The 27,138-nt window shown below is 43.3% G+C and overlaps 2 protein-coding genes across 2 annotated transcripts in view; one reads left to right on the top strand and one right to left on the bottom strand.

Moving 5' to 3' along the window:
- Positions 1-2,899, bottom strand: part of LOC139380881 (inactive phospholipase C-like protein 1) — a 128,676-nt gene extending 125,777 nt beyond the window's left edge. Inside the window, exon 1 of the mRNA XM_071124022.1 lies at positions 1,876-2,899. Within this exon, the coding sequence (XP_070980123.1) occupies positions 1,876-2,052 (177 nt within the window). The 5' untranslated portion in view covers positions 2,053-2,899. The remainder of the gene's footprint in view (positions 1-1,875) is intronic.
- A 16,018-nt stretch (positions 2,900-18,917) lies between these two features.
- Positions 18,918-27,138, top strand: part of LOC139380499 (raftlin-2-like) — a 55,417-nt gene continuing 47,196 nt past the window's right edge. The window contains exon 1 of the mRNA XM_071123203.1: positions 18,918-19,285. Within this exon, the coding sequence (XP_070979304.1) occupies positions 19,147-19,285 (139 nt within the window). The 5' untranslated portion in view covers positions 18,918-19,146. The remainder of the gene's footprint in view (positions 19,286-27,138) is intronic.

Here is a 27,138-nt window from a genome sequence, read left to right as displayed (position 1 = left end):
TGCAGAAAAAATGCAGTGTGTGAAAGTTAAAATCAAAACGTTACCACGAGTGGCACCTGCTATTGCCTACAGTATATATCCAAACGAACTGAGACCAAAAGGCTGACATCATTTCAGTTTCAGAACACCATTATAGCCTAACCATGGCGCCCTGCAAGTTCCTCTCCTCGAAAATGAGAAACAGTTCTTATAAGTCCTCAATAAGATTGTCATCCACACAGAAAAATGGCCAGTGTTGATTTTTCAGTGTAACATTTCTAGTGTTGATTCAGGAGTTAAATTCACTCTGCAAGTGTGTAAATTAACCCCCAGTTTTGGTGTTAAAAGCCTGTTTTACTTTGGAGTGTAAAACAGTCCCATCAAAACCATGCCCATCCTTATCATATTTCCCAGCATTCTCCACTGTAGAAAAAAAGTTTTTGATTTGTTAAAAAAGTTTGAAATATCCAATAAATGTCGTTCCACTTCATGATTGTGTCCCACTTGTTGTTGATTCTTCACAAAAAAATACAGTTTTATATCTTTATGTTTGAAGCCTGAAATGTGGCAAAAGGTCACAAAGTTCAAGGGGGCCGAATACTTTCGCAAGGCACTGTACATTGATTGATTGATTAATCTTATGCTACACAAGGATAAATATAATACATTTTTTGCAAGTATCAAAAGTATCAAAAGTAAATGGAATTACTCAAATTGACTTAAGTATCAAAAGTATCAATATAAACCATTTCAAATTCCTTATATTAAGCATTTTTAAATTGCCGGCTAGCCAGAGGCATACTCCAACACTCAGACATCATTTACAAATGAAGTAGGTGTTTAGTGAGTCCTTCAGATCAGAGGCAGTAGGGAGGACCAGGGATGTTATCTTGATAAGTGTGTGCATTGGACCATTTTCCTGTCAAAATGTAACAAGTATTTTGGGTGTCAGGGAAAATGTATGGAGTAAAAAAGTATATTATTTTCTTTAGGAATGTAGTTTAGTAAAAGTTGACAAAAACATAAATAGTAAAGTAAAGTACAGATATCCCAGAAAACTACTTAAGTAGTACTTTAAAGTATTTTTACACCACTGGCAAACACCACAGTTAATTTGAACACTTTAAATGTTGAATGGGGAACACCGCAACAGAGTTAAATCTTTAACAATCTACAAAGTGTTATTTTATCACCAGTTCAGTGGGACTCATATGTTCACTGAAAACACACTTTCAGAGTTAAATGTACACAACTGATTTTGCTGTGCAGTGTGAGGAATTAATATGTCAGAGACCCAAATTGAGAGAGTCTCTGAAGAGTATTGGCATTTGTCTGGTGCTTGTTCATGTTCACACGCTAATGTAATCACAACCCACTGTAGCCTATCCTACTTCTATTCATTACCCACCGTCCTTTATCCGGCGGCTCCATGTCTAGTGTCTGTTGCAGAGACATTTTAAGTGGATGAATACACATTATGAACAGTGCAATGGAAAGCTCCCGTGCTATTATATTAGCCCAGTGGTTCCCGACCAGGAGTAATATAACCCCTGGGGGTACTTGCCCAATCCACAGGGGATACTTGAGAAGACTCATGAGACCATATGCCTACTGGTAAAATGCACGAGGGGATACTTGAGGGGTACTCCAGGCAGAACAAAATTCAGTTGGTGTACAGTAACCAAAATAGGTGGGGAAACTACTGCATTAGCCGATGGCTTTTTAATTTGAAGCCTGGCTATTTTATGCGGGTGAACTAAGGTAAACAAATGGCTCAGGTAAAAGCAGGTGATTGTGTGAAACAGATCTGTTAACCTAAATCGTTCAGATAGATTTTGCCAGTGTTATCATTACATGTAGCCTCAACCATCCCTTTAAGTAACTAATCTATTTTACCTTGATGATGCTGCTCCTGCGTGGGGCTGCCCTCACTGCCTCCAGGACGATGGTATCGTTGTCCTGGCCAGGGAGGATAACTCCGCTCCGCCTTCCCGTCCTGGACGCTCTCGGCGGGATGATCTCCGGAGCTCCATCGTCGCACAGTCCGTCCCCATAGCGCTCTTGCTCCGACATCTTCTCAGCAGTTACAGGCTATAGGAAATCACTAAATTCGACGTATTATGGGTGCCATTTATTTACATATAAGTGCACGGGTAGGCTATGGAGGGGTCTGCTGCGCCTTTCCAAAAATATGAACCACGGAACTGGACTCCAGCGCACATCTGGCGAGGGCTGTTCCGTTAGACCATTAGAGCCGCTCCGGTCAGGCAGTTGGGTAGACCTAGGTAATTACTTCAATTTCTTTAATCACGCCTAAAGTCCATCACATCCAGTCTCATGTTCGCTCTCCAGTCTCCACAAAGTCGACCTGACTTGTATACTGTCAGGACTAGAATTAGAGGATTGGGGAACACCCACCACAGACACTCGAAAATCTGCCCTGTTGTGAAATCAAAACACCACTGACACGCACCGACTTGAATGCAAATTGGTTTTAAAAAAGGGTTTACCCGAAAACACTGTTCCCGGGGGATGTGTTTTTCACGCAACAAGTCCCAACCTCCCAGATTGGCAGCAGTCCTGTATGCTTCCAGCGATGCTACCTCACACTCAATGATAGATTAACATTGGGAAGAAGAAACTTCGCATAAAAATCCTTAAAACAACACACGTATTTAGGTGTAGTCTTCCAGGGTAGCCTAACCTTCCTGCTCAAAGAAGCCAACTCAGTCTACCTTACCATCCAACAGTTACCAAAGTGCAAGGCAGTCAACTTTACGCTGCGATATATGTTGTTATGGGGAGAACAAGATGTATCTCCCATAGGTCCGTACATTGGTTAAGCTCTCAAAGTACACTGAGCTGGTAAACACTTTAGTCGAGTCTGCAACAGATTTTGACGAGAAGGACGAACACAACTGACAGCTGCGCCGCCTCTAGTCCTCCCCACCTCTCTCTGACGTTGCTCCTCCCACTTATTCTAGAAATCATAATTGACGCGCCAAGCAACCAATACACATGGGTATTTGGCACTCGTAGCTCCAAAACGCACGTAGTTGACAAAACAAAGCTGGATGGGTGGAGTCAGATGTCGCTGGCTCTGGAATGCCTCATTTTGGAAGCGTACCACATGTTCTGGTCGCGAGGAGAGGGCTAGGGTCAGCGGACCCCAAGGAAAGGCAGGAGGGACTCACTAGAGAGGGACACATTCACGGCTGGCGCCAGAACGAATCAGTTGCATGGGCATTTGATTTTCATTCCAATGGGGGCTAAGGGTTTTTCCAGGGGCTCCTGCCCCCCTGGTCACTAAGGGGTCCGACCCCCCCAAAAAAGGAACTCAGTCAGGTCTTAACTAACTATTGAGAGTAAGAATAGTAGGATACAGCTGCAAGAATAGGATACAGGTGCAATTTCGAAATTTGGTTGTGCATCAGGAGTTTTTCTCTTGTTATGTCAGTCACTGACAGTCACTTAATCAGCCATTTCAGCTAACTATTTTTAGATTGGTAGTTAGTCTAGACAGCAATCTAAACTTGTAACAATCATGGACAAATACCAATCAGGCACACAGGGCATGTGCCCAGGGGCCCTGGCCTCCAGGGGGCCCCCGTTGATTTGTTAGTCATTCTCACTCAGATATCATATTAACATGGCATAAATCAATGGGGGCCCCCTAGACTTGCAGGAAATTAACTTTAAAACTGAAAAACTCTTGCTAAGGGCCCCAAAAAGGCTAGAACAGGCCCTGAGCTGACCATAGGCAGCAGGTGAGTTTCAAGTTTGGGTAAGCTCACAATTTATCCTAGCATTTCTACCGATCTGAGTGCCAGTTATCATTATTTTCATAGCCAATGCGCATTTTCATGGAACAGTTTCATTTTAATAATAACGTTTTTGTTTCTTAAAATCAATGTCACCTGCTTAATCATTTAAAAAAAGCTGAATAAAAATAAAACAAATCTAAACATTTAAATTCAACTAATGGAGAACACCAGCCTCTGCCATATGGACACATTGATACACTGTGATCCATTTTCGGCTAAAGAAATGAGAGCATCGAACTCAGAGATAGCTTATAGGCCAATGCAGCAGTAGGCCTTTAACTTCCATCTCAACTAAGTCAAATATATAAGCCTAAAGCCAACCAATAAAAATAGAAAATACAAGACAAAACTGCACATTTTAGAGTGGCCTTTAATTGTCCCCAGCCCAAGGTTCACCTGTGTAATTATCATGCTGTTTAATCAGCTTCTTGATATGCCACATCTGTCAGGTGGATGGATTATCTTGGCAAAGGACAAAATGCTCACTAACAGGGATGTAAACAAATGTGTGCATAAAGATTTGAGAGAAATCAGCTTTTTGTGAGTATGGAACATTTCTGGGATCTTTTATTTCAGCTCATGAATCAGAAACAAACACTTTACATGTTGCGTTTATATCTTTGTTCAGTGTATATAGGCTACAGTCATTTAGGCACATTTGTAGTCTTTGTATTTTAAATGGAGAGTTATGATTGAACTGAGCACCTCCATAGATTGAAGAAGTATATGCCCATCAATTGGTCTCTCCTATTGACTTGAGCAAAAGTTCATGTGTCCCTTTCGTTGAGGTGGAATAGTTTGCAGGTAGGTGTGAGTTCGTTAAAAGCTCACTTGCCTCTCATTCTTTATTGCAGGTGTTCGCAACAACTGAAATTGTCTAGCCAGGAGTTGAGATGTGGCACGTGGGCGCGCTATGGCATGTATGTAGGCCGTTCGGGTAATTAGCGCTCGAGTCCACCCCTTGCAACTCGCTGCTAATATCCACGCTTCATAAACACTGCAAGTGAACGAGACCATTCTTGGAAAACAGACGTTCTTGTTGTGGTTTGCTTTTTGACTGAAATCCATTCATTGGAGGAAAAATATGGACTATTTTCCATAGGTCCATCATCTCTCCTTACGGGTCAAACCAATATACACAAGATATTGCACATGTTTTTCGGTGTGAAAAAACAAATAGTGCTTATATTAATATATATTCTTATAATATGTTACCTTAATCCCATTCATTTTACATTGTCTATATTACAGGTCCCTAAGGCACCGATGACACCATGAAGTTAGAGAGATTGAATTGCTTCAGAGGGCACTGAGAGAAGTCCAACTGACATTCAACTCTCTGTATAGCCTAACCATGGTGAAACTGGTGCCTTCATGTAATGTGTCATGCTGGTGTTAAAGAAGAGATAGAGATGAGTATTCTGGAGGCTCAGTGCTGTGTGTGTGTGTGTGTGTGTGTGTGTGTGTGTGTGTGTGTGTGTGTGTATTAGTGGTGTGGTTGTGTGTGTGTGTGTGGATGGCCAGCCTGGGCCTGTGAATTGGTCTGCTGTCTCCCTCATCAGGCCTTGAAAAAGACTTGTTGGTGCCAAGCAGGGGCGCAACTTTGGTTTTAGAGGTGGGGGGGTGGGGGGGGCATCATTATTATTATTAAAAAATGTATCCAGTCGGATAAATACTCATAAATACAAACAGCCTACATGCCCTCTCGGAGGCGTCCGCATGGTCCTAAAGCACACCGTTGCCTCGTTTTATATCACATTCCAATGATAAAACTGGGGGGGGGGGAGCAAAAATACAATTTCAGAATGTGGGGGGACATGTCCCCTGTCCCCAGTGACAGTTGCGCCCCTGGTGCCAAGGAACAGTTCACCCTGAACACACTCTGCCCCATGACTGACGACACACACAAGCACACACACGCCACTAATATACACATACACCACGTAAATACACATGAACACACACACACCACTAATATACCCACACACACCACTAATATACACACATACGCACACACCGCTAATATACACACACCACTAATATACACTTACATGTGTCTCACTCCAACAGAGATGTGCACACTGTTCTAGACAAACATAAACACTTTATAACTAAAACACCTAGGCCTAGATTTGAGTAGATACAGTCACATATTGTTAACACACTCATTTATTCATACTCTTAACTTCTCTGTAGTAGACTATGTCTGCATCCCAAATAATACCCTGTTATCTATGTAGTACACTCCTTTTGGTAAGGGCCAAGGCCCTTTGTTCCAATCAGACAATTCTGTTAGAGCCACATTTTGGAAAAGTTTATTTAACATTCTCTTGTTGCCATGAGTAATTTTGGAGGACTGAGAACACTCAACGGAGAGTTTTGGCAAAGACAGCCAACAAAAAAATATTCTCTTCTGGGTGGCCAGTCCTGGTGTTTTCCATCACTGTCACTGCTAGGGCAAATTCCAGAGTTGGATATTCAATATCCACGTGCCAATTCAAATGGCTTTATACAAACATGTTAAACAAATATTATATTTCAGTACTGTATATTTATAAATGCTAAACAACACGTACACACACTTTTTGTAACTTGATAACTTCTGAATATTAGTTATTGAGATGATTGTGAATGTTTTATTGGATTTTTAAAAAAACTTTTTTTTTTTTTTTTTAACTCAAAGCCATTTGGTATAGTCACCACATGAAAGGAAAACAAACAAACAAATATGATTGTGTGCTTTGTGTATATTTGATGGCTCCTCAGTGGCGCTTTGATATCATGTGAGTAATCTATAGATGGAGTAAAGACTGAGATGCAAACCTATTGATAGACAGATCCTACTGGTGTTTAAGAGGATCAGCAGTTTGAAGGATTGTTACTGTAAACCCAGATTATTCAGATTAACCAGGTTATTAATCACAATTGAAAGAGTTTCATTCTGCTACCTGATTCTATTTAGGCATTAGCAGATGCTTGTTCAAAACAGGATACCTCTTTCAATGTCAGGAGGACAGTAAAAAAAAAAAAAATTAACTGCTCTAAAAATGGACCTCTCCTTCACCCCTATTGCATTTCTGTTTGTGTGCGTGCGTGCACACACACGTATGTGTGTATGTGTGTATGTATGTGCATGTGTGTGTGTATGTGCATGAGACAGGGCAGGTGCGTGAGTGAGTGTGTGGATCTGTGTGCATGGCTGTACTGCAGGGTCTTGGGGAGTTTCTGGCTGTACTGCAGGTGTTGAAATGTGTAAGGTCATTGGGTCCATAGCAAGCAGGAGGCTATAACGGATGACTGCTGTTTCTCTACTTCCTGCCTTATATCTCTATCATCTTGTTATATTTCTCCCATAGCTCTTTCCATCCTCCTCCTCCTACTCTCTTACTGTAATAGGGAGTGGAGGAAAGTAGCAGATGCGATGTCCCTCTGTTATTCACTCCATGTCCCTCTCGTCTCTTTTGCTTTCTATCACTCTGACCCATTCTGTGCTAGGGCGTGAAGACCGGTAGACACACACCTGCTCTCCAAACCACTCACTATACTCTAATGCAGTCTGCATGTAGTACAGAATGTGTTTCTCCCACAAAAGCCTCAGTTTTTCCCCCCATTCATTCTTAACCACAGATATACATTATTTTTAGGCCTAATGTGGCCTATATTCTGGAGGATTCATGTTTTGTTCCTCTGCAACAAGATCTCACGTTCTCACTTCAGTATTCCACATTTGTCGGGGGTATCACCTTAACCCTAGTGAAAGTAGGGAAGGGTTAAGGTTTGGGGTTAAGGTTTGGGATGGGTTCAAGGTTTGGGATAGGGTTAAGGTTTGGGATGGGGTTAAGGTTTGGGATAGGGTTAAGGTTTGGGATGGGGTTAAGGTTTGGGATAGGGTTATGGTTTGGGATGGGGTTAAGGTTTGGGATAGGGTTAAGGTTAAGGTTTGGGATAGGGTTAATGTTTGGGATAGGGATTAAGGTTTGGGATGGGGTTAAGGTTTGGGATGGGGTTAAGGTTTTGGATAGGGTTAAGGTTTTGGATGGGGATAAGGTTTGGGATAGGGTTAAGGTTTGGGATGGGGTTAAGGTTTGGGATGGGGTTAAGGTTTGGGATAGGGTTAAGGTTAAGGTTTGGGATAGGGTTAATGTTTGGGATAGGGATTAATGTTTGGGATGGGGTTAAGGTTAAGGTTTGGGATATGGTTAAGGTTTGGGATAGGGTTAAGGTTTTGGATGGGGATAAGGTTTGGGATGGGGTTAAGGTTTGGGATGGGGTTAAGGTTTGGGATGGGGCTAAGGTTTGGGATGGGGTTAAGGTTTGGGATGGGGTTAAGGTTTGGGATAGGGTTAAGGTTTGGGATAGGGTTAAGGTTTGGGATGGGGTTAAGGTTTGGGATAGGGTTAAGGTTTGGGATAGGGTTAAGGTTTTGGATGGGGATAAGGTTTGGGATGGGGTTAGCGTGCATAGCACTGGGATCCTGACATTTTTATTGATAGAATCACATAGAAGTTTAATTTGGAACATGGACTTGTGATCAACCACCATAGTGTTAAGTACACTGAGTATACCAGACATTAGGAACACCTTCCTAATATTGAGTTGCACCCCCCCCCCCCCCCCCCCCCCCCCCCCCTGAAAAGCATTCCAGATGCTGGCCCATGTTGACTCCAATGCTTCCAACAGTTGTGTCAAGTTGGCTGGATTTCATTTTTGGTAGTCGACCATTCTGGATACACACGGGAAACAGTTCAGCGTGAAAAACACAGCAGTTCTTGACACAAACCGGTGCACCTGGCACCTACTACCAGACCCCGTTCAAATGCACTTCAGTCTTTTGTCTTGCCCATTCACCCTCTGAATGGCACACATACACAATCCATGTCTCAATTGTCTCAATGCTTAAAAATACTTATTTATCCTGTCTCCTCCCCTTCATCTACACTGCTTGAAGTGGATTTACAAGTTAAATCAATAAGGTATCATAGCTTTCCCCTGGATTCATCTGGTCAGTCTATGTCATGGAAAGAGCAGGTGTTCTTAATGTTTTGTACACTCAGTGTACGTAAATCGCATTCATGACTACTTCCTCAAACTGTGAGTTATAACATTGTCCGACACTAGGTGGCAACATAATCCAACTAATCAAACAACTAACCCATGTTTCCCTTGAAAGACAACAACATGGTTTCCCTCTGTCACACTTACACATACACACACACCGACACACTTGCATGCAAGACCCTGCTAGGCAAAGTCCCCCCTTATCTCAGCTCGCTGGTCACCATAGCATCTCCCACCTGTAGCACACGCTCCAGCAGGTATATCTCTCTAGTCACCCCCAAAACCAATTCTTTCTTTGGCCGCCTCTCCTTCCAGTTCTCTGCTGCCAATGACTGGAACGAACTACAAAAATCTCTGAAACTGGAAACACTTATCTCCCTCACTAGCTTTAAGCACCAACTGTCAGAGCAGCTCACAGATTACTGCACCTGTACATAGACCATCTTTAATTTAGCCCAAACAACTACCTCTTTCCCTACTGTATTTATTTTACTTATTTATTTATTTTGCTCCTTTGCACCCCATTATTTTTATTTCTACTTTGCACATTCTTCCACTGCAAATCTACCATTCCAGTGTTTTTCTTGCTATATTGTATTTACTTTGCCACCATGGCCTTTTTTTGCCTTTACCTCCCTTATCTCACCTCATTTGCTCACATTGTTTATACTGTATTATTGACTGTGTTTGTTTTACTCCATGTGTAAAATGTGTGTTTGTTTTACTCCATGTGTCGTTGTATGTGTCGAACTGCTTTGCTTTATCTTGGCCAGGTGGCAATTTTAAATGAGAACTTGTTCTCAACTTGCCTACCTGGTTAAGTAAAGGTGAAATAAATAAATAAATGTCATTCTGTCACACTCAAACACACACACACACAAACACCATATTAACACACAGACACAACATTACAAATCAAATCGTATTTGTCACATGCTTCGTAGACAGCAGGTTCAGACTAATGCTTTCGCACACGCACGCACACACACAATCAAACACCAAATTAAAACACAGACTCAACATTATAAATCAAATACATTTTTATTTGTTAAATGCATACTTACTGGTCCTTTTCCAACAATGCAAAGTTAAAGATACAAAAATAAAAATAGTTACATGAGGAATAAATACACAGTGAATAACAATAACGAGCAAAATCAACATGGCTACATACAGGGAGTACCAGTACTGAGTCGATAAGCAGGAGTACGAGGTAATAACATGGCTATATACAGGGAGTACCAGTACTGAGTCGATAAGCAGGAGTACCAGGTAATAACATGGCTATATACAGGGAGTACCAGTACTGAGTCGATGAGCAGGAGTACGAGGTAATAACATGGCTACATACAGGGAGTACCAGTACTGAGTCGATGAGCAGGAGTACGAGGTAATAACATGGCTACATACAGGGAGTACCAGTACTGAGTCGATGAGCAGGAGTACGAGGTAATAACATGGCTATATACAGGGAGTACCAGTACTGAGTCAATGTGCAGGAGTACCAGGTAAAAACATGGCTATATACAGGGAGTACCAGTACTGAGTCGATAAGCAGGAGTATGAGGTAATAACATGGCTATATACAGGGAGTACCAGTACTGAGTCAATGTGCAGGAGTACGAGGTAATAACATGGCTATATACAGGGAGTACCAGTACTGAGTCGGTGAGCAGGAGTACCAGGTAATAACATGGCTATATACAGGGAGTACCAGTACTGAGTCGATGAGCGGGAGTACGAGGTAATAACATGGCTATATACAGGGAGTACCAGTACTGAGTCAATGTGCAGGGGTACGAGGTAATAACATGGCTATATACAGGGAGTACCAGTACCGAGTCGATAAGCAGGAGTACGAGGTAATAACATGGCTACATACAGGGAGTACCAGTACTGAGTCAATGCGCAGGAATACGAGGTAATAACATGGCTATATACAGGGAGTACCAGTACTGAGTCAATGTGCAGGGGTACGAGGTAATTTAGGTAGCTATGTACATATAGGTAGGGGTAAAGTGACTAGACAACAGGATAGATAATAGACAGTAGCATCAGTATACTGTAGGTAGGGGTAAAGTGACTAGACAACAGGATAGATAATAGACAGTAGCAGCAGTATACTGTAGGTAGGGGTAAAGTGACTAGACAACAGGATAGATAATAGACAGTAGCAGCAGTATACTGTAGGTAGGGGTAAAGTGACTAGATAACAGGATAGATAATAGACAGTAGCAGCAGTATACTGTAGGTAGGGGTAAAGTGACTAGACAACAGGATAGATAATAGACAGTAGCAGCAGTATACTGTAGGTAGGGGTAAAGTGACTAGACAACAGGATAGGTAATAGACAGTAGCAGCAGTATACTGTAGGTAGGGGTAAAGGATAGATAATAGACAGTAGCAGCAGTATACTGTAGGTAGGGGTAAAGTGACTAGACAACAGGATAGATAATAGACAGTAGCAGCAGTATACTGTAGGTAGGGGTAAAGTGACTAGACAACAGGATAGATAATAGACAGTAACAGCAGTATACTGTAGGTAGGGGTAAAGTGACTAGACAACAGGATAGATAATAGACAGTAACAGCAGTATACTGTAGGTAGGGGTAAAGTGACTAGTATAGATAATAGACAGTAGCAGCAGCGTATTGTATGTGGTGAGTGTGAAAGTGTGTGTGTGAGTGTGTTGCATCTGTATGCATGTGTGTGCATGTTATGTGTGTCTGGGCATATGTAGTGTGTGTGTGTGTGTGTGTTGGGTGTCAGTATGTGTGAGTGTGTGGGTAGATTACAGTGTGTTTGCATAGAGTCGGTGAAAGAGAGTTAGTGCAAAAAAGGGTCAATGCAGGTAGTCTGGGTAGCCATTTGATTAGCTATTTAGCAGTCTTATGGCTTGGTGGTGGAAGCTGTTCAGGGTCCTGTTGGTTCTCGACTTGGTGCATTCAGTAAGTTAAGGGCCCAGAGTTGTCCCTGACCACAAAACCTATGGATCCTATAACTAGGGCCCATAGTTTTCTTTGAGTTTTAGGTCATATGGTCAGGGACAACTCTGATAGGTCATACGGTATGGTGTCTGTAAAAGAGAACACACATTTGGAGCAGAGGAGTTTATTTTCACTCAGCTATGTGCATATGATGTATGCCAGCAATCAGCCTGGCAGTGGAAGAGAGGAACGTATTGTTTAGGTCCTGGGTGTTTAATGTACTGATGTATACAGTGTTTAAAGAAGGCCCTGGCTTCCTTATTGCTGTCCTCTGCTCTGGCCTGGCCTGTGTGAGACTCTAGAATCACAGTGGTTTCCTGTCTGAAAGTCCCAGTCTGATTCCCAAATGACACCCTATTTCCTATTGTAGTGCACGACTTTTGACAAAGGGCCCATAAAAGGCTCTGGTCAAAAGTAATGCACTACATAGGGAATAGGATGCTATTTGGGATGCCCATCCAGTCTTCAGCCTTTCTCCACTGAGGTTATTTTTGAACATTCCTCTAGACCACAAATACATGTAGCATGTGGTGTCCAAATCATTTGACTGAGACATAAATGAAAATGACTACTGGCTAGCCGGGGTGACGGTCTGCTTCTGTCCAAGTATCCGGGTTGTCATCTAGCTGTTACAAAACCAGACTGGCACCCCGGTTAGGGAATCAATGGCTACTGTTCTCTGGACAAATACAGTATAGTCTCCTGTGATGGCCTTGATTGGATACAGTAAGTACATAAGAGCTACAATTTCCAACTGTACTGTATATAGTTCTGTCCATGACTGTGTTAACTCTGCTGTAACTCTGTAGTAGAGACCATTGGATACTCTGTAGATTAGCAGCCAGTTTGCTGGCTCGTCTTCTTCTTCTTCTTCATTGTTCTGGTCGGTCCAGGTCAGTGTCTGGTTAGTCGTCTTTCTGACAGTTTCTTGTCGTTCTGGTCGGTCCAGTTCAGTGTCTGGTTAGCCGACTTTCTGACAGTTTCCTGTCGTTCTGGTCGGTCCAGTTCAGTGTCTGGTTAGCCGACTTTCTGACAGTTTCCTGTCGTTCTGGTCGGTCCAGTTCAGTGTCTGGTTAGCCAACTTTCTGACAGTTTCCTGTCGTTCTGGTCGGTCCAGTTCAGTGTCTGGTTAGCCGTATTTCTGACAGTTTCCTGTCGTTCTGGTCGGTCCAGCTCAGTGTCTGGTTAGACATCTTTCTGACAGTTTCCTGTCGTTCTGGTCGGTCCAGCTCAGTGTCTGGTTAGACATCTTTCTGACAGTTTCCTGTCGTTCTGGTCGGTCCAGCTCAGTGTCTGGTTAGTCGCCTTTCTGACAGTTTCCTGTCGTTCTGGTCGGTCCAGCTCAGTGTCTGGTTAGACATCTTTCTGACAGTTTCCAGACAAAGGGATATACATTACTGTTCAATAATTTGTGTTGTTATTTCTTAGCTTTCCTCCTCTTATTACCTCCGTTTGGCAACATCCTTTCTTTCTTTCCTGCCATCTGTTAATTCTGACAACGTGCTTGTAAAAGGAGAATAACCTTCCACTCCATCAAGGTCTCTGTGACATGCTTTCATGTTTTCATTGTTGAGAGTCAAGCGAAAGCAAAGTCTTACCAAGAGCTCCCAATATCCTACAAAACAATAACCATATGCAGCCTAGTGGTTAGAGCGTTGGACTAGTAACCGGAAGGTTGCAATTTCAAACCATCGAGCTGACAAGGTACAAATCTGTCGTTCTGCCCCTGAACAGGCAGTTAACCCACTGTTCCTAGGCCGTCATTGAAAATAAGAATTTGTTCTTAACTGACTTGCCTAGTTAAATAAAGGTAAAATAAAAAAAAATCTATGTTTCCATTTTTGTGCCTATGACTGCAATGAAATCAGAAGACACATACAGATTGACCAGGTCTATGTTAAGATATTACAGGAAAAAAGTCATTACTATCCTGGAGGCTCATTCTAACGACGCAGATGTTGTAATCAGGAGTGCACTGATTTGGATCAGAGTATGATCAGTATGAACCAGTCAACATCATGTCCAAGATGGCGTAGCAGTCAGACGTCTTTGTCATGTCTCTATATATCTTTTTATGTATTTTTCTTCGCATTCTTTTTAATATTTTTCCTAAACCCCAACTTCAAAATACTCTCCTGCAACCCGCCTCACCCAATGTGATGTGGATTTGTTTTTTCTCTCTAAAGTATTTCTATTTACCTCCGAACTGGATTACCTCAACTGAAGCTAACTAGCTACCAGCTATCAGTCGGCTAAACTTTAGCTCGCATCCTAACTAACTTGCCCTCCAAATACACCTCTGCTGTTTTCAACCAAGATCTCAGCGATCACTGTCTCATTGCCTGCATCCATAATGGGTCTGCGGTCAAAAGACCACCCCTCATCACTGTCAAACGCTCCCTAAAACACTTTTGCAAGCAGGCCTTTCTAATTGACCTGGCCGGGGTATCCTGGAATGACATTGTCCTCATCCCGTCAGTAGAGGATGCCTGGTTATTTTTTTTAAAGTGCCTTCCTCACCATCTTAAATAAGCATGCTCCATTCAAAAAATGTAGAACTAGGAATAGATATAGCCCTTAGTTCACTCCAGACCTATCTGCCCTTGACCAGCACAAAAACATCCTGTGGCGTTCTGCATTAGCGTCGAATAGCCCCAGTGATATGCAACTTTTTAGGGAAGTTAGGAACCAATATACACAGGCAGTTAGGAAAGCTAAGGCTAGCTTTTTCAAACAGAAGTTTGCATCCTGTAGTACAAACTCAAAAAAGTTTTGTGACACTGTAAAGTCCATGGAGAATAAGAGCACCTCCTCCCAGCTGCCCACTGCACTGAGGCTAGGAAATACTGTCACTACCGATAAATCCACAATAATTGAGAATTTCAAGAACAATTTTTCTACGGCTGGCCATGCTTTCCACCTAGCTACCCCTACCCCGGTCAACAGCCCTGCGCTCCCCACAGCAACTTGCACAAACCTCCCCCACTTCTCCTTCACCCAAATCCAGATATCTGATGATCTGAAAGAGCTGCAAAAAATCTGGACCCCTACAAATCAGCCGGGCTAGACAATCTGGACCCTCTCTTTCTAAAATTATCTGCAACCCCTATTACTAGCCTGTTCAAACTCTCTTTCGTGTCGTCTAAGATTCCCATAGATTGGATAGCTGCCGCGGTCATCCCCCTCTTAAAACGGGGACACTCTTGACCCAAACTGCTACAGACCTCTACCCTGCCCTTTTAAGGTCTTTGAAAGCCAAGTTAACAAACAGATTACCGACCATATCGAATTTCACCGTACCTTCTCCGCTATGCAATCTGGTTTCAGAGCTGGTCATGGGTGTACCTCAGCCACGCTCAAGGTCCTAAACGATATCATAACCGCCATCGATAAGAGACATTAGTGTACAGCCGTATTCATTGACCTGGCTAAGGCGTTCGACTCTGTCAATCATAACATTCTTATTGACAGACTCAACAGCCTTGGTTTCTCAAATGATTGCCACGCTTGGTTCACCAACTACTTCTCCAATAGAGTTCAGTATGTCAAATCGGAGGGCCTGTTGTCCGGACCTCTGGCAGTCTCTATGGGGGTGCCACAGGGTTCAATTCTCAGGCCGACTCTCTTCTCTGTATACATCAATGATGTCGCTCTCGCTGCTGGTGATTCTTTGATCCACCTCTATGCAGACGACACCATTTGGCATACCTCTGGCCCTTCGTTGGACACTGTTAACTAAGCTCCAAATGAGCTTCAATGCCATACAACTCTCCTTCCGTGGCCTCCAACGGCTCTTAAATGCAAGTAAAACTAAATGCATGTTCTTCAACCGATCGCGGCCCGCACCTGCCCACCTGTCCAGCATCACTACTCTGGACTGTTCTGACTTAGAATATGTGGACAACTACAAATACCTAGGTGTCTGGTTAGACTGTAAACTCTCCTTCCAGACTCACATTAAACATTTCCAATCCAAATCTAGAATCGGCTTCCTATTTCGCAACAAAGCATCCTTCACTCATGCTGCCAATCATACCCTCGTAAACTGACCATCCTACTGATCCTCGACTTCGGCGATGTCATTTACAAAATAGCCTCCAACACTCTACTCAACAAATTGGATGCAGTCTATCACAGTGCCATCCGTTTTGTCACCAAAGCCCCATATACTACCCACCACTGCGACCTGTATGATCTCGTTGGCTGGCCCCCGCTTCATACTCGTCGCCAAACCCACTGGCTCCAGGTCATCTACAAGTCTCTGCTAGGTAAAGCCCAGCCTTATCTCAGCTCACTGGTCACCATAGCAGCACCCACCCGTAGCACGCGCTCCAGCAGGTATATTTCACTGGTCACCCCCAAAGCCAATTCTTCCTTTGGCCACCTCTCCTTCGTTCTCTGCTGCCAATGACTGGAACAAACTGCAAAAATCTCTGAAGCTGGAGACTCTTACCTCCCTCACTAGCTTTAAGCACCAGCTGTCAGAGCAGCTCACAAATCACTGTACCTGTATATAGCTCATCTGTAAATAGCCCATCCAACCTACCTCATCCCCATACTGTATTTATTTATTTATCTTGCTCCTTTGCACCCCAGTATCTCAACTTGCACATTCATGTTCTGCACATCCTACCATTCCAGTGTTTAATTGCTATATTGTAATTACTTTGCCACCATGGACTTACCTCTCTTATCCTACCTCATTTGCACATGCTGCATATATATTTTTCTACTGTATTATTGACTGTACGTTTGTTTACTCCATGTGTAACTCTGTGTTGTTGTATGTGTCTAACTGCTTTGCTTTATCTTGGCCAGGTCGCAGTTGCAAATGAGAACTTGTTCTCAACTAGCCTACCTGGTTAAATAACGGGGAAATAAACCTGGTGCTGGTGCCTTACCCCATAAGGACCTCCAGCTCTTATAGTAGCTCGCTCTCAGCTGCTTCAATGATCCCAGTTACAATTCAACAATCAGACGTGTGTTGACTGCATGTTGCACCACCACACACACAGTCTGTGTGTGTGAGAGAGAAATAGAGAGAGACACACCCACCCACACAAACACACAGACTTAATTTGAGTCAATTTGGTTCAAATGCATATTACTGATTGTGTCTAGTTCCCATGTCTAGTGATAGGGATATTACGTAATAGAATTGATTAATCTAAGGGAAATCATTTTCCATTGGTAAAACAGCTTCAATTGAAATGGACAAAATGCCCACCACTCTCAATAACCTCTTGCTCAGAGTCAATAATGGTCCTCCAATTCATTGTTGACAAGTAGTGAAAAGCTGAATCAATAGACTGACTGTCAACTATACAGGTGGACCATGATCTTCCTTGAACTAGGAAGATCATGGTCCATCTGTATAGTTGATCATGGTCCATCTGTATAGTTGATCATGGTCTATCTGTATAGGTGATAATTGTCCATCTGTATAGTTGATCATGGTCCATCTGTATAGTTGATCATTGTCCATCTGTATAGTTGATCATGGTCCATCTGTATAGGTGATAATTGTCCATCTGTATAGTTGATCATGGTCCATCTGTATAGTTGATCATGGTGCATCTGTAGAGTTAATCATTCTCCATCTGTATAGTTGATCATGGTGCATCTGTAGAGTTAATCATTCTCCATCTGTATAGTTGATAATGGTCCATCTGTATAGTTGACTATTCTCCATCTGTATAGTTGATCATGCTCCATCTGTATAGCTGATCATGGTCCATCTGTATAGCTGATCATGGTCCATCTGTATAGCTGATCATGGTCCATCTGTATAGTTGATCATGGTCCATCTGTATAGTTGATCATGGTCCATCTGTATAGTTGATCATGGTCCATCTGTATAGTTGATCATGGTCCATCTGTATAGCTGATCATGGTCCATCTGTATAGCTGATCATGGTCCATCTGTATAGCTGATCATCGTCCATCTGTATAGCCGATCATGGTCCATCTGTATAGTTGATCATGCACCATCTGTATAGTTGATCATGCTCCATCTGTATAGTTGATCATGGTCCATCTGTATAGTTGATCATGGTCCATCTGTATAGTTGATCATGGAAAATCTGTATAGTTGATCGTGGTCCATCTGTATAGTTGATCATGGTCCATCGGTATAGTTGATCATGGTCCATCTGTATAGTTGATCATGGTCCAACAGTGTCATAATGAAAATGACTGGTGAAATAAAGGATTTGGTGTATAAATCTTTGAGAAGGTGAAGTCATGCCTTGGTCACAAGTTTCCTTCACTTTCTTTGAACTTTCGTGATCTCCAGTGGCTTTGAGTCATAGCAATGCACTCAAAAGTATCTACTGGCATTGTAAATGTACATGAGTATTGCCTCATTACATAAAACAACTTCATTGAGAACCTGCAAAGGTTTTTCTATAAAGATTATAGAGCCCAACATCACTAGGCTTCACTGGGCAAAAAGTGGTTGAAATAACGTTGTTTCCAGGTCCTTTTCAACCCAACAATTGAATGTGATGATGTTGATTTGCAGAAAGTCATCAAAGTAAGGGTGTTTCGTCTTGTTCTCAACCAACTGTCAACCTAAATCCCATGTCATAGTGACATTATGTTGAATGTATGTTAGTTGACAACTCAACCAAATTGAGCCTAAATCAAAAATAGACAAACTGACGTCTGTGCCCAGTGTGCTACATCTATAGCCTACAGAAATATTTATATTTAGTAAATAAACAAAGCAGCCATTAAAATACAGGCCATATCATGCTGCACAAATCACCTCCTCGCCTTCGGTCCTCCCATGTTTTCTCCCTCCTGCGAGCAGCCACGCTTTGGCTTTCATGAATCACTCACACGTGTATTATTCGGCTTTACTAAAATCACTCTCGTTTTTTTAAGTGGATGATACGAATAATATAATTTGATAGGCGAAAAGAAAACTAAAAGTGGATTTGTTGCCAATAAGTCGACGTTAGCAACAAAGTAGCCGCTCGCGCGCAGTGGTGGAGTTCTCAATTATTGTAACTTTTTATGGTTTTTTAATGGGTTTTTTTCTCCAAAGAACGAGAGCTTCACGCTTTTAACTATTTACAGAAAAATATAAAATTGCATATTTTTAAATTTTTTATTGTGCGTTCTTTGGTTGCCTATGACAGTGATTATCCGGGGGCAACGTCAAACGGCTTCATAGCGTCAACCCACCCTGGATGGAGCAATCCGGTTAACTTTATAGCAATAGCAAAGCTCTGTTTGTCGGCTAACTGTCAGCGTGCCCGGTTAGTGTGAGCTGGATATCCCGCTACGGCACTATGGGCTGCGGGTTGAGGAAACTGGAAGACCCAGAGGACAGTAGCCCCGGGAAGATATACTCCACTCTGAAGAGACCGCAAGTGGAGACCATAACAGACACCGTTTACGAGTATGTGCTACTGGACTTCAATTTGGAAGGTAACGTTATGCGTTAGGATATCATCTCACATTCATTGATAAAACAAAACGGGCTACTCTGGATTTATTCTAAACAATGTTTCTTTAGACATTGACTCTGCTACACTAACTGAATGCAAGAAAACAAAGAAAAACATGAATTACTACTTTCTTATGAAATAGCCTGGGCTACTTCGAAGTCTTGCCCCCTCCCCCCCCCCCCCCCCCCCTTTTTTTTTTTTTTTTTTTACAATGTATGGCTTTTCGTTTTCAAACATTGTCTTACAAATTGAAGATTTGTTTTTCAAATACAAGCGTCTTTCTTTGGGCTGATCCTAATTGGAACGAACTACATGTGTGTATCCTGATTCCTGTGCTCTGGCTACTCTCTGTTCTCTTAGCAACCGCTGTCATTTTATTATCCAGAGAAATAGGTCAGGATTTTTTTTGCGTGCGTGCGCGCATCCATGTGGGATGAACGATACAGTACCTACTACTGCAGACACCTGCCACCACATTAGAATATGATTCATGATCATCTGGAACTGCCACAACAGCCTTCGTCAAACATAATATTTGTTTTTAGTGTAATCACGACATGAAGAGTTTTGGAGACTCAGGCTGGTTGATGTTGTACCCATGGTGGCCTATTTGGAAGGGAAATTATGATTAAGTAAAGCCATGTTAACAGTGGCTGGTGTCCTTTTGAATTGAGTGTTGGTTTATAAAGTGTCTGGTAGAATCGAAACAATGGTGTTGAAATCAAATAATGGTCATCAATGCCATCCTAATACAGGGGTTAGTCTTTTTGCCCTAGCACTACAGATCTGATTCAAATCATCTAAGCTTGATGAGTTGGTCAGCTGTGTAGAGCTAGGGCAAAAACCCCTAAACGCTCACCCCGGGACCCAGTTTGGGAAACCCTGCTCTAATACAAATGACATATTGGTCTGTAGACTGGGACTCCCTGGGGAGCCACCACTCTCTTGCTCACTGTGGTACCTCTGTGTCATCATGGCTATGAGCTTTAGATGTGATTAGATAGGTCTGCATGGGTTATTGGGTTTGGGCTGACACAGTAAAGAGTGGCATGGCGCCCAGCACAGGGGTTAGGATTAAAGCCCACTAGTTGATAGAGTTCATACAGTCACTCTTATTCTACAGCACAGACCATTTAGTATCTGGACATAGCCGGGATTCATTTGAGTATATTCTCAACAAGCGTGTGTGTGTGTGTGTGTTTGTTCAAAACTGCTTTTTTTTGGGAGATCAGCAGAAAGTCATGAGTTTCCTCCACACCAGCCAAATATGACCAAGACCAGTTCAACTGGATATAGGAGTCTCCGTCTGTGTAGGCTGGTTGTGACTTCCATACCAACCGAAACCTGGTCAAGAAGAAAACATGGCCTCATATACCTTATTGAAATACTGTACTACTTATTTTAAATATCAAATGATATGTCTAGTACTACTATGTACATAATAAGACTGTGGTACAGGTTGTCAAGTTCAACCCTAAATACCTTGAGTATGTTATTGAAATGAGGAGCGGTGACTGGAGACAGAGAGAAGCTGTATAATAGATGTCCTGGGGGTCTTTTTTGGAGCGTACATGACCCTGAACGTGACTGAGCTCCATTCCCGAGTGCGGAGCACCTGGCCTGCAGATGTGCTTTTTGCTTTGCCTCGGAGACATCACAGGAATACCTCTCTCTCTGCTATGTCAGAGTGCCTCGTGTCTGGCTCTAGGCCTGTGTAGAATATATAGACATCCACACACTGTTGAATAACTGGAATACTCCAAAAAGTGTCTGGAAATACAACAAATATATGTTTTTAATTTGATGCTCATTGGTCAATAATTAAAAGGAAGAATTAAAAGGACTGCTGTGCCTACTGCTTTTCATGCCTTTATGTGTTGCTTGTCTGGCTGTGTCACAGAGTTATCTTTATTCTATGTGGGGGATCTTAGCCACATTTGATGCTTGCTGTTGATACTGTATTTTTCCCAAGCCAAGTGTCTCCCACAACCTCCAGAACCAAGCCAAGTGTCTCCCACAACCTCCAGTACCAGGCCATGTGTCTCCCACAACCTCCAGTACCAGGCCATGTGTCTCCCACAACCTCCAGTACCAGGCCATGTGTCTCCCACAACCTCCAGTACCAGGCCATGTGTCTCCCACGACCTCCAGTACCAGGCCATGTGTCTCCCACGACCTCCAGTACCAAGCCATGTCTCTCCCACGACCTCCAGTACCAAGCCATGTCTCTCCCACGACCTCCAGTACCAAGCCATGTCTCTCCCACGACCTCCAGTACCAAGCCATGTGTCTCCCACGACCTCCAGTACCAGGCCATGTGTCTCCCACAACCTCCAGTACCAGGCCATGTGTCTCCCACGACCTCCAGTACCAAGCCATGTGTCTCCCACGATCTCCAGTACCAAGCCATGTGTCTCCCACGATCTCCAGTACCAGGCCATGTGTCTCCCACGACCTCCAGTATCAGGCCATGTGTCTCCCACGACCTCCAGTATCAGACCATGTGTCTCCCACGACCTCCAGTATCAGGCCATGTGTCTCCCACGACCTCCAGTATCAGGCCATGTGTCTCCCACGACCTCCAGTATCAGGCCATGTGTCTCCCACGACCTCCAGTACCAGGCCATGTGTCTACCACGACCTCCAGTACCAGGCCATGTGTCTACCACGACCTCCAGTATCAGGCCAAGTGTCTCCCATGACCTCCAGTATCAGGCCATGTGTCTCCCACGACCTCCAGTACCAGGCCATGTGTCTCCCACGACCTCCAGTACCAAGCCATGTTTCTCCCACGACCTCCAGTACCAAGCCATGTGTCTCCCACGACCTCCAATACCAAGCCAAGTGCCTCCCACGACCTCCAGTACCAGGCCATGTGTCTCCCACGACCTCCAGTACCAGGCCATGTGTCTCCCACGACCTCCAGTACCAGGCCATGTGTCTCCCACGACCTCCAGTACCAGGCCATGTGTCTCCCACGACCTCCAGTACCAGGCCATGTGTCTCCCACGACCTCCAGTACCAGGCCATGTGTCTCCCACGACCTCCAGTACGAGGCCATATGTCTCCCACGACCTCCAGTACCAGGCCATGTGTCTCCCACGACCTCCAGTACCAGGCCAAGTGACTCCCACGACCTCCAGGACCAGTGCATTCCACTAGATAGATAGATAGACAGGCTGACTGATTACCATGCTCTCTGCTGCAGAGCCCCTGAGAAAGATGTTTCAGTGTGAGGTAGAGCTAAACAGATTATTAAGGATTAGAACTAATGTCCTTAATCACCCATCTATGATCTGTGGGCTTTAGCTTTAGTATTAACATCAACACTGGACCTGCCTGATGATTGGGGATTAGTTAGAACCCATAACACGTTCCTTCTCCTCTCCCTCGGTTCTCCTTGAAATAAAGAAACATTTCTGACACACAAGTGCAAGTAAACAACATCACAGTCAATCATGCTTGCAAACGCACAAAAAAGCTCAATCTGATGGCCAATTTGCTGACATAAAAACACACTCATCACATTCCAACAGACTGAACAAATATCATATATTTACAGACATTCACACACAAAACACACTCTCACTCAAAACGCACACAAACACCTTAGACAGATAATAAGACCCTGGCAAGTCCAGATCACTGTGAAATGTCTAGATGAGTGAGTGGCCAGGGAAGCAGAGAAAGGGAAGCTTTTGGCGCCGACAGAGATGGTCGCCTCGCTTCACGTTCTTAGGAAACTTTGCAGTATTTTTTTTTTTTTATGTATTATTTCTAACATTGTTAGCTAAAAAAATCTTAAGTCTTATTACATACAGCCGGGAGGAACTATTGGATATAAGAGCAACGTCAATTTACCAACATTACAACCAGGAATACGACTTTCCCGAAGCGGGTCCTCTGTTTGGACCACCACCCAGGACAATGGATCGGATCCCAGCCGGCGACCCAAAACAACAGCGCCACAGAAGGGGCAGATGGAGCGGTCTTCTGGTCAGGCTCCCTAGACGGGCACATTGCTCACCGCTCCCGAGTATACTACTCGCCAATGTCCAGTCTCTTGAAACAAAGGTAGACGAAATTCGAGCAAGGGTTGCCTTCCAGAGAGACATCAGAGATTGTAACATTCTCTGTTTCACGGAAACATGGCTCACTCGGGATATGTTATCAGAGTCGGTACAGCCACTCGGTTTCTTCACGCATCGCGCCGACAGAAACAGATATCTCTCTGGTAAGAAGAAGGGCGGGGGTGTATGCCTTATGATTAACGAGTTGTGGTGTGATCATAACAACATACAGGATCTCAAGTCCTTTTGTTCACCTGACCTAGAATTCCTTACAATCAAATGCCAACCACATTATTTACCAAGAGAATTCTCTTCGATTATAATCACAGCCGTGTATATCCCCCCCAAGCAGACACCTTGACGGCCCTGAAAGAACTTCATTGGACTCTAATTAAACTGGAAACCATACATCCTGAGGCTACATTTAATGTAGCTGGAGATTTTAACAAAGCTAATCTGATTAATGGCTTCCTAAATTTTATCAGCATATCGAATGATCGACCTGGGCTGGCAGCATTCTGGATCATTGCTACACTTCCGCAACGCATACAAAGTCCTCCCTCGCCCTCCTTTCGGCAAATCTGACCACGACTCCATTTTGTTGCTCCCAGCCTATAGACATTAATTAAAACAGGAAACACCGGTGCTCAGGTCTGTTCAACGCTGGTCCGAACAATCGGATTCCACGCTTTAAGATTGCTTCAATCACTTGGACTGGGATATGTTCCGGATAGCCTCAGACAACAACATTGATGTATATGCTGATTCGGTGAGTGAGTTTATTAGCAAGTACATCGGTGATGTTGTACCCACGGTGACTATTAAAGCCTTCCCCAACCAGAAACCGTGGATTGATGGCAGCATTCATGCAAAACTGATTTTAATCATGACAAGGCGACCGGAAACATGACCGAATACAAATATTGTAACTATTCCCTCCGCAAGGCAATCAAACAAGCTAAGCGTCAGTATAGAGACAAAGTAGAGTCACAATTCAACGGCTCAGACAGGAGATGTATGTGGCAGGGAATACAGTCAATCACGGATTACAAAAAAAGAACCAGCTCTGTCACGGACACCGACGTCTTGCTCCCAGACAAATTAAAAAACTTCTTTGCTCCTTTTGAGGACAATACAGGGCCACTGACATGGCCCGCTAACAAAACCTGTGGGCTCTCCTTCACTGTGGCCAACGTGAATAAAACATTTAAACGTGTTAACCCTCGCAAGGCTGCCGGCCCAGGCTCCCATCCCTAGCCGCATCCTCAGAGCATGTGCAGACCAGCTGGCTGGTGTGTTTACGGATATATTCAATCAATCCCTATCCCAGTCTGCTGTTCCCACATGCTTCAAGAGGGCCACCATTGTTCCTGTTCCCAAGAAAGCTAAGGTAACTGAGCTAATTTACATATCGCCCCGTAGCACTCACTTCCGTCATCATGAAGTGCTTTGAGAGAATAGTCAAGGATCATATCACCTCCACCCTACCTGACACCCTAGACACCCAAGACCCACTCCAATTTGCTTACCGCCCCAATCGCAATCACACTGCACACTGCCCTATCCCATCTGGACAAGAGGAATACCTATGTAAGAATGCTGTTCATCGATTACAGCTCAGCATTTAACACCATAGTACCCCGCCAAACTTGTCATTAAGCTTGAGACCCTGGGTCTCGACCCCGCCCTGTGCAACTGGGTCCTGGACTTGCTGACGGGCCACCCCCAGGTGGTGAGGGTAAGAAACAACATCTCCACCTCGCAAATCAATCCCAGAACAACAGCAAAGGACCTTGTGAAGATGCTGGAGTAAACAGGTACACAAGTATCTATATCCACAGTAAAACGAGTCCTATATTGACATAGCAGCTCAGCCCCGCCCAGTTCCAGTCCACTCCAGCAGCAGCCCAGCCCAGTTGCACCCCAGTAGTTTGGCCTCCTTTTAAAGCTCCATTACTCCTGCCTGTGGTGGAAGCAGAGGCCTGGGGCAGCACATCAAAGTGGCTAATGGCTAAAGCCTCACAAGCTGATTTAGTTCAGCCCTGCAGTCAGTGTGGATGGAAGGAGGGAGGGATGGGGGAGAGCTGGAGCACTCCGCTGGACCCAGGACAGAGGCTGGACAGCAGCATAGAGGGGAAGAGTGGGCATTACACTGCTGATCCAGTGGGACTCTACTGGGCTGAGTGGGGGATGAAGGAATACAAGGAAGGGGATGGAAAGGAGCTGGTTGGATGGATGGATGGATGGATAAATGCACAGGGAAGGATTTGATGATGGTGTATGGACAGATGTATTCATTAAATATTGCAGTTTGATGGGATTGAAGGATACATGAAAGGATTTGAGAATGAGTGTATCCACCCACCCTGTTATCCTAAAATAGTATGACTAAAGTAGTCTGTCCGAGGTTGGTTATCTCTGACTGCTGAACCTGGATTTCCGTGTAAAAGGACTCATGAGCACCAACGTGAAGTTCATAGGAGAGTAAATCCATTTGAATTCAATCAAAAACAGGGTTGTCAAACAATTTAATAATTTCTAGAAAAAATATTTGAATAGAAATGGATATTTCTTTACCTTTTTTTAAAGTCAAATATCTAAAAACGCGTAAACTCATATTTTTTTCATATTTGCATATATTGTAGCTTAGACCCTATTTTCACAGTCTTGTTTTTGTGCTCGCTATCAGCTGAGATACATGCTCTTGAATACAGGGTGGGTGTCATTTCAATCATAGAAATATAATTTATAGAATGGACCTATCCTTCAGACCACTGCAATTTAGTTGTTACACCATTGATGTTTAAATTGAATTTACATTTTTACTAACACAAAGATGGCTGCCACCGTCAAATGTCAACTTCAACGGACAGAGTCTATTCTATTATCTATATTTCTATGATTTCAAAAGGTTTCCTAGGGAGAATTGACCTCATAATTTAAAACGACAGATATTCCCATTCAGGTCAACATTCTCTGATGTGTGGACCTCCAACCATCTTTGTGGAATAATTTGAAAGTTACTATTTCAATTGTATTCCAATTTTAGTACATGTACTGTATCAACAAAAATATGAAACAATTGTTTTTTCCCTCAATCTACACACAATACCCCATAATGACAAAACATCCCCACAGCATGATGCTGCCACCACCATACTTCACCGTAGGGACGGTGCCAGGTTTCCTCCAGACATGACACTTGGCATTCAGGCCAAAGAGTTCATCAGGTTTCATCATGGTCTGAGAGTCCTTTAGATGGCTTTTGGCAAACTCCAAGCGGGCTGTCTTGTGCTTTTTACTGAGGAGTGGCTTCCGTCTGGCCACTTTACCATAAAGGCCTGATGTGGTGGAGTGCTGCAGAGATAGTTGTCCTTCTGGAAGATTCTCCCATCTCATAATTTAAAAATATATTTTTTATAATACATTTGCAAACATTTTTAAACCTGTTTTCGCTTTTTCATTATGGGTTATTGTGTGTAGATTGCTGAGGATTTTTTTATTTAATCCATTTTAGAATAAGGCTGTAACGTAACAATGTGTAAAAAGTCAAGGGGTCTGAATACTTTCAGACTGCACTGTATGATTTACCACACCCAGTCTCAGGAATGGCTCTGGAAATGTATTTGGTCTTTACTGAGTCAGAGAAGTCATCTTTTTTATTTTCTTACACCTTATTTGTAGAACAATCTTCAAAATGTTATTAAATGTGATGTTCTGGTGCCTCTAGGTCCATTCAGAAAGCTGATTGAGGACCTTATTA

Source organism: Oncorhynchus clarkii, chromosome 22 (assembly GCF_045791955.1).
Source record: "Oncorhynchus clarkii lewisi isolate Uvic-CL-2024 chromosome 22, UVic_Ocla_1.0, whole genome shotgun sequence".
In the NCBI taxonomy this organism is placed as follows: domain Eukaryota; kingdom Metazoa; phylum Chordata; class Actinopteri; order Salmoniformes; family Salmonidae; genus Oncorhynchus; species Oncorhynchus clarkii.
The sequence above is the reverse complement of the archived record's forward strand: the minus strand, read 5'-3'. Positions and strand labels throughout refer to the sequence as shown.